The sequence below is a fragment of the Bos mutus genome, chromosome 7 (genome assembly GCF_027580195.1).
Source record: "Bos mutus isolate GX-2022 chromosome 7, NWIPB_WYAK_1.1, whole genome shotgun sequence".
Taxonomy (NCBI): Eukaryota; Metazoa; Chordata; class Mammalia; order Artiodactyla; family Bovidae; genus Bos; species Bos mutus.
This window is the reverse complement of record NC_091623.1, coordinates 84147949-84156450: the sequence shown is the minus strand read 5'-3', so window position 1 is coordinate 84156450 and position 8502 is coordinate 84147949. Positions and strand designations below refer to the sequence as shown.

Sequence of the window (8502 nt, the reverse complement as noted above, 5' to 3'; positions counted from 1 at the left end):
GGCCAGGCGGCGGAATCGCCGTTCCCCCGGGCGGTAGGGCGAGCCCCGCAGCTAGGTGCGGATGGGAGTGGCTGAGCCGCTGAGGAACAGCCCGCGCGTCGCTGGGTCTGAAGGTGTTGGGCTCCACAACACGTCTGGTCTGCGCGAGTCGGGTCGGGCTCCTGCGCCCCTGTCCCCGCCTCCGGCAGAGGGGTGGTGGGCGCAGAACCGGTAGCGGCGGGAGCTGCTGGGGGAGCCCGCCGGGGGCTGGCGAACACGGAATGGGGCCTCACCGCACCCCCTAGCCACTCCCCGACCCCCGGCTCATGCCCTTCGGCAGCGGAGCCGCTAGGGAATCCAGCCCCCACCCCCTGCCCCTCTCTCCTGCGTCCAGGACCGCGTGGTCCCCTGCGCGCGTTTTGAGCCCTCCTTCCCCAACGGTGAACCCAACAGGAAAGGCCGAGAAATGCGCCGGCCGGGGGCCATCCACTGTGCCAGTGTTCGCGAGGCGTCGCTCTCCTGCTGCACCTCGTGACTTTGTCGCCCCCTGTGGCCACCAGGCCTGTGCTTCTTGCCCCTCTGACCTCAACTCAGCTTGAAGCCCCAGGTATGTGGTCCGACCTCGACAGCGGCCTCCTTTCCACATGTGCCCTAGCATCCCTCGTTTCCTGCCCGCGGCACGGAGCTAGAGCCTGTGGAGACTCTCCGGGAGGGCGGCAGCAGTGGAGAGCAGATGCTTCGCAGGGTGCGTTGTGGGGCGGACAGCCTTGGAGAATGGGGAGCCGTAGGGGGCTGGGAGAGCCATGGAACTTCCCCCTAATGCCTGCTCTTCCAGACTGTGTCTGGAGAGCTGGGATTCAAGACAGGCCCAGGACCCAGAAACTCAGTCTGGGTGACATGGAGGCAACACCCTACAGTAAGCCTACCACTGAGGAAGAGCATCCTAGATATGATTTAATTCCTGATCCTTATTGATCATTTGAGGTTGTCTGTCTTTCTGGTCACTTTACCTGGATCTGTTTCTGTTGCCTTTGTGTGACTTTAGTCACTGGAAGCAGTCTCCATCGGTTTCCCCAAGAACCTCTAACTAAAAGCCTGGGTCTGTCTGCTTGCCTGGTCCAACCTCTCTGCTGAGGTCCAGACTCACATCTCAACCTACTCAACTGCTCACCAGACTTGCCACAAACACTGCAAAGTCCACAGGCCCCAGACCCGGCCTGGAACCCTTGGCCAGTCCGCATCCCAGCTTCCTCATTCCTGACACCGGCACCTGCACCTCCTCAGTTCCTAGCTCTGAACATTGAAGTCATCGTTGTCTCCTTTTCGTCTCTTGCTCTTTGATTCAGGTGATGTTTATTGCAAACAATGCCAATACCATATGACCCTACCTAATCTAGCGGTTTTCCAGGATAACATGCTGCTCCCCCTGGGCTGATGGGGCTTGAGAAAGCTTTAGTTCTGACTTATATTCAATGCAGGCATTGGCTCTGCAGCCCAGCCCACAGCTGACATTAGTGCTGACGCTAGGGCTCCTGGGGTGTGGCCACTCCCAGCCACAGAGGATGGTTGGACTGCAAGAGGCTCCCTGCAGCCAGACAAAAACTCTCTGCTCTTTGGGCTGAGGCCCCAAAACACACTAAAGGAGCTGGACTCTCCTACCCTATCTTGCATGGGTATCGGGTGCTCAGGTTACCACTGATAAAGCATTCTCAACACAAGATCAATAAGAAAATATACAGACATTTTTATTATCCATTTGAGCTGTTTTTATTGGGCGAACTCAGAACCCTTTGTCATTCAGTAACTCACAAATAAGAATTTTCAAGGTCTTTTTTAAGGAAACATCTTTGTATTTGAACAGTTACCCATGCCTATAGATGCAGTGAAAGTCAACATGGGTAGGCCTCGGTGGCATGAGCCAGGATAAACAGTGCTCCCAAGTTGGGCTCAGAAGGATAGCAGGAGAGGGGGCCAGCGTCTGGGTGGCTGGAGGGGTTCCCTAGAGGAGGTGAGTCTTCCAAGGGGCTGCTACTCAGTAGCTTTTCTTTCTGAAATACAGAGAGTATAAACTACTTTGCAAAAGTGGTCCCCAAGCCTGAGTGTGAGGACCAGCCTTCAGGGCTGGCTTTAGTAGGCACAGTGATGCCTCCAGGTGGGTGATGTCAAGATGTTCTGGTACCAGATCAGCTGACAGCCCCTCCTGGGAATGGTGGAAGTACTGCTTCTCCCTTTAAGGAAACACCATGTCCTCCCACCACTAACCTCTCTACCTGCCCTAGCCAGCAATCTGTAGAATCTGGGGTCTCAGGGAATGGGGTAGAGGGTGATCCTGAACTCTAAAGTGTGTCTAGGAGGCTTACCAAAGTCTGTTTTTTCAGTTTCCACCCAGCTATGGGCCACCCTCCTCTGCAGTCCCAACCAAGAAGCTCAGGGAAGGCAAACCTGCTTTCTCCCCACCATCCACCTCCACACACAAAAGTCCCTTTAGCCCACACTGAACCCTGAGTTCCCAAGACTCAAAGCTACTTTCACCCCTGATCCAGGTACACTCCCCCAGCTCCTCCCCTTGTTCCCCCTCCTGGCACTGGGAAGGTATTGATTTCTGGCCATTCCTGTTCCAAGCTATGCTTGCCTGCTCTTTTGGTTCTTAATAACCTGAATAACCTGGTCAGTGTCCATGAGTGGCAACTGTCTCACCCATTCTGTCCCCTTCTTCAAAAAGACTAATAGGGAGAGAAGAGTAGGTGGAAGCAAAGAAGCCCTCAACCTTCTCCACCAAAGCCACCCCCCATCTAGTTCCTGCAATTCTGCTCCTTTCCTTGTCATTCAACAAATATTTCACATCAACTACATGCCAGACATTGAGGGTACAGAGAGGAGTCAGTGCAGGGCCTGTCCTCAGGAAGTTCATGGGTGGGAATGGGGAGAGGGAATCACAGGCAAACCAACAATCACCATGCAGGGTGTCGAGTGCTGTGATGGGGAAGCTAGGACACTAGAGGGATCCCAAAGGGCCAGGAAACCTCTAAGCTGAGCTCTATAGGAGGAGCAAGAGTGGCACAAAATGGGGTAAGCCTGTCACTCCTAGACAAAAGGCAGAGTCTCCCAAGCAGGGAACATATTATCCTGGGATCTGACAGTAATTTGAAGGGGGGTGCGGATTGTTTCCCACAGAGGAGTCTGAGCTTTGTTGGGGGGGGATTGGGGTAAACTGGCTTTCAGCAGAGTTTGCTTCTAGGAAATTGATTCTGGCTTCAGTAAGCTTGGAGGCAAGCCCAGATTCCAGGCAGGGCTCTGGCTCTTACTAGCTATGTGCCTCTGGGCAAATCATTCCCTGGTTCAGAACCTCACTGTCCTCATCTGTAAAACGCAGGCAACAGTTGTGAGGTTCAAGATAAATATTTATTCAGAGCACCTGGAACATAACTGGCCCAGAGGAAGGCTGTGAAGCTGCCCCTGCCACCTGACCTGGGTCTTTCCTCCCCTCCTTTCTTGGCTCCCCTCTGATCTCAGATCGTTGTTGATGTTGTTTATGAGGAAAAGATCACCCGGAGGAGTTAACAAAGCAGCCAGGAAGCGGCCTGGGTGGGACAGGGTTGGGGAGGGAAGGAGCATGGGTATGTTCTCAGCGCTCCAGGAGGTGCCAGGGTAGAGGCTGGGCCAGAAGAGCCCCGGTAGGGAATGGCCTAGGCGCCACTTCCTTCCTCTGAGCTAAGGCTCTCAACCTCCAGAGGTGCTCCCCTGGTCCTCCTGCCTTTGCCATCCCAGAAGAGGGAGGTGCGGGATGTTAGGGCCATGGGTCCCGTGGCCAGGGAGGCAATGTGTAAGCATGTCGGTGTTGGAGGGGCCAGCAGGCTATCCTAACCCATACCCGGAGCGCTTCACCTCCCACGCCGCCTATGCTTTTCCAGGCCTTACAGAGCTGGCCAGCCTCCGCCCTCGTCCGAGCAGCCATGGAGGCCCTGGGTCCCGGAGGTGGCCGCACCTCCCCGGCCTCGTCCACTCGCAGCCTGGACTTGCGGCGGTTGTCCGCGCCCACCGACTCGGCCTACAGCTCTCTCTCCGCTGCCTCAGGCGGTCCTGAGCCTCCTGAGCCGCGCACGCCGTCGCCTTTGGCGGGGACCCAGCAACTTCCCTACCTGGACTGGGACTACGTGCGCGTGGTGTGGGGCGGCCCGGCCCCCGCCGCCAGGCTTCGCACTTCCGCGCAGCCCCGGCCCGCGGCCCCCGCACGCAGTGGGCCTCGTGCCCCTGAAAAGGGCCCGGGACCGCTCAGCCGCCAGACCACCCCGCTGCTGTACGCGCTGGCGGCCGAGGCTGAGGCCGAGGCGCGGGCCGCCGAGCCGCCCAGCCCGCCCGCCTCGCGGGCCGCCTACCGCCAGCGGCTGCAGGGCGCGCAGCGGCGAGTGCTCCGGGAGACGTCCTTCCAGCGCAAGGAGCTCCGCATGAGCCTGCCCTCCCGCCTGCGGCCCGCGGCCCCCGCGCGGCCCTCTGCCGAACACCCGCGCTCCGCCTCGCTCAGCCACCCCGGCGGGGAAGTAGAGCCGGCGCGCTCAGGGGCTCCCACCCAGCAGCGGAAGTGGTGCTTCTCAGAGCCAGGGAAACTGGATCGCCTGGGTAGGGGCGCTGGGTTGGCGAGGCAATGCTCCGGAGAGGCCTGCTCCAGCTCTGGCTTCATCGGGCCGGAGCCTCGGGAATGGCAGCAGAGGACGCTGGCTGAGTTTGAAGGTCACCAGATCAGATGGCTGCCTGCGACCCAGCCCCCAAGTGTAGAGGACCCAAATCCCCGGTCCTTGAAGCTTGGCAATGCCTACAGGCCTGCCGCCAGTCGGAGTCGGAGCGCTTCCGGGGAAGTCTTGGCCCCCTGGGGAAGTCCAGAAGGTGTCATGCCCATTGCCCAGGTATGGAAGATAGGGGCTGCCACCTTGGGGTGGGGGAACCTAGAGGACTGAAAACTTGAGCAACATTTCACCCAATTGCTTGCCTTTCCAGGCTGTTCCCCAAGGAGCAGAAACCCCTAGACCACCATTGCAGACCAAACTTAACAGGTGAGAGACATGGACCACTCTGGAAACTGAAAGTTAGGGGAACTGAAAGTTGGGGGAGGCAGCTTTCATGGCTCTTGCTCAAGAAAGAAGGCCTCCGCCCACCCTCAGTTTGAGCCTTATGTCTCAAGGCAGAGTGCAAACCACACCCCCTAATCCCACCCCCAACACCCCACTGTGTCTCTGGTGCAGAACCAGAATCTTCCTTCCTGGTCACTGTGGTCAGTGTGGGGTCCTTGCCTCCAGGTTCCTAAATCAGAAGGAAGCTGCAGAAGTGTGTCCTGCAGAAGGACCCCAGAGCAGTCCCTCTGACTGTGAGCAGAGGGGCTCAGAGAACTGCATTGGGTCTGTTCGGCTCCCATCCCTTCCTGATGATGAAGTTTTCCTGGAAGAAGCCCCCTGGTCAGAACAAGATCACCTGCAGACTCCCAGACTCCCCTGGGGCTCCCAACCTGGTGAGTTCCCTCAGACTTTCAAGCAGAGTGAGATACACCTTTCCTACACACATCTATAAATTGCTGGAGAGGCATGGAACTCTCTCTTGACGGAAGGCTGGGGGGGCGGGGCGGGTTGGGAGCTGGGAGTGGTTGGCAGGGGGTGGGGGGGGGCCCTTGGCCAGAGCTTTTTCTGATTTAGTGTCTCTTCCACTTTCAGTGTCCATGTCTCTGACCAGGAGTACGGAGCTGGCTTGAGTCAAAGGACTGACCAAGCTATAATCCCCCCAGAGAAGCCCTTCCATGAGGACCCAGAAACTGCAGGGGTGGATGAGTGTTGGCAGGGGTTAAACGGTTCTGTGAATGTTTCCAGGCCTACATGCTGTAGCCCCCCTGAGACTGCAAATGGTGATATCCTTACATTTGACCCCACTGGACTGCTGACCACTGTTCTCCCCACAGCTGCAGAGACTGACCTGAAACCTTTCCCAGGTGATACCCTGGGACCTCCAGACAGTGATACCCCAGGGCTCCCTGGCCGTAGTGCCCTGGCTTGGGGCCCTGGGGAGCCTGGTCCCCGGTCAACATGGGCCAGTCCACGCCTCGAGGAGCTGGTTCAGGAGCTGGCCAGATTGGATCCCTCTCAGAGTGACACTTTCACCTCCTATCCCAGCCCAGAGCCAGCCCTGGGCCTGCTAGATGGACTGATTCCTTTAGCTGAGGTCTGGGCTGCAATGAGACCAGCCTGTAGGGAGGCTGGAGAGGAGGCTGCTGGTAATTCTGAGCCAGGGTAAGTGAGGGGCATCAGGGACTCAGAGGACTTTAAGCCCCTGATCTCTGGGGCAGGACAACACAAGGAGCTCTGGTTTTGTCCCCAGGTCCTATCTACTTAACTCCACCCAGCACCTGCCAACTTCTCAGGAGGAGACAAGGCCTGAAAACCTTACCACCCACGTTGCACCTGACCAACCATGTGACCAGGGTGTACCAAAGCCAAATAACAGCATCCAAGCCAAGAAAGTGAGTGTGGAAGGGGCCATTGGTGGCTGAGTGAGGCCAGAACCCAGAGTCTGGTCTGGGGAGTCAGGGGCCTGGCTCCAGACTTAAGTGCCTACGCACTCCCGGCAGGCAGAGCTGGCGGACCTCCTCCAAAAGATGCTAAGGGACCTTCAGGCCGAGCAGAAGCAGCTGCAGGGAGCGGCCCAAGCTTGGGCCAGGCGCAGAGCTGCTCTGGAGGCCGCTGTCGGCCAGGCCTGTGCACCCCACGAGCTGGAGCGGTTCAGGCGGTTCATGGCCGACCTAGAGCGCGTGCTTGGCCTCCTGCTGTTGCTGGGCAGTCGCCTGGCCCGCGTGCACCGTGCCCTGGCCCGGGTGGGTGCAGACAGCGACCCTGAAGAGCAGGTAATGGTTAGGGCTGAGGAGGGCGGGGAGACGGGAAGGGCGGTGAGGGGCCTGCATCGGGCCTGGCTCACAGTGCCCTCGCCCTGCATCTCCAGGCCTCTCTGCTGCAGCGACTGGGGCTCCTGCAGCGGCAGGAGAAAGATGCTAAGGAGCTGAAGCAGCACGTGGCGCGGCGGGAGCGGGCCCTACGGGAGCTGCTAGCGCGCGCACTGCCCGCAGAGGAGCTGAGCGCCTACCGCACCCTGTTGGCCGGCAAGGCCGCCGTCCTGGCCCAGCAGCGCAGCTTGGACGAGCGGGTCCGCCTTATTCAGGACCAACTGGACGCAGTCAGGAACGACCTTGGCCGTCATCCCTCGTCTCCCAGGCCAGCCTTCCCCTCAGGGACCCATCCTCCCGATAAACCGCCCTTCCCCCCTCCCCTCATCTAGTTACAGGCGGTGAGGGTGGGGAGCATTGCCCTTGCCTCTCACCCGCATGATTCCGGATGACGCTGGTTTATTCGGTGCTTTTCCCTTGTGGTGGGGAAGACCCAGGCCCGGCTTTGCCGGAGTACTTCTTCCAAGTGTTCTCACGTGGTCTTTCCCAAATCTTGTGGATTATCTGGTAGTTAACAGAAATTTTAAATCTGCAGAATTCTCTCCTTTGATGAGCAAGAGTTCCGGTAAGGGTTGGTTGGAGGGAGATGAGACAACCTCAACTTAAGATTCAAAATGGCCATTTCTTTTCCCTCTCAATAAAAAAATTGATGAGAAGTAATACCTGGAGTCTGGCTTGGAGGCAGGGTCTTGTTTGCAAATTTCAGACACCTCCCTGACTAGAGCAGATTAGCTATTTGTCAGAGGACATCAGTCAGGTCTAGGGATTCCTAGGAAGACTGAAGAAACAGGCTTGAAAACAAGAGGGGCCAGGCAGATGCTGTCACCAGTAGTCCCTAACTCTTCTGGTGACTGCATTTTTACCACAAAACTCTAGACCTGATTGGCTGAGTTTAGGTCCCTTTTGCTGGTTTTTACCCAAGCCCCTAACCTCAGTGGTATAGTAGAAGTGGGTAGGGCTGCCTCCCTTCAAGATTCAAGGCACAGGGAACTTCCCCAAATGAAAAATGGATTCAGATGCTTTGCCTAAAAACCCTGATGAGTGTCAAATACACTTGGGCATTTGGGGAAATTCATTCTGAGGCCCAAAAAGAACTGTCTTCCTCATCCAGTTGTGTTATCAAAACTGAATTTGTCCACCTCTCCTTTGGAAGACCCTATGGGGTCAACCAGGCTTGAAGAGGGCAGTTGGGAGGATGGGAGCTGAATGGGGATGAGTCATGGGGTATCTGGAGACCTATTATGCTGGGGGTCTTATGTCCTGGAGATGCCTATTTGGGGTTGGGCTGGAGCTGGGAGTGGGGGGTTAAGGGCTAGAGTGAAATGAAACAAATGACACACACACCCTCTGTGTATCATCCCTGCGTACATAGAATCAATGTTCTCCAATATACATGTGAAAATCTGCCTTAGCATTTGTAGCTGCAAAGACTGGGGACCAGAACATTGTTCATGCAAATACTGAGTGTATTTTTGTAAGCCAGGCACCTTAATAATATTGGTATCTAAAGCCAACTGACCTCTAAGTGAGAAATCTCTGCTTCTGAG

General features: G+C 57.1%; 1 protein-coding gene across 1 annotated transcript; it reads left to right on the top strand.

The window, feature by feature from the left end:
* The first annotated feature begins 600 nt into the window (after window positions 1-600).
* Window positions 601-7615, top strand: SHROOM1 (shroom family member 1). Its single transcript, XM_070374332.1, is given in 9 exon segments — window positions 601-724; window positions 3891-4880; window positions 4972-5027; window positions 5271-5416; window positions 5419-5479; window positions 5679-6248; window positions 6337-6478; window positions 6587-6859; window positions 6955-7615. Coding segments are annotated over 9 exon segments (2583 nt in total). The 5' UTR covers window positions 601-712; the 3' UTR covers window positions 7288-7615.
* Window positions 7616-8502: the final 887 nt, after the last annotated feature.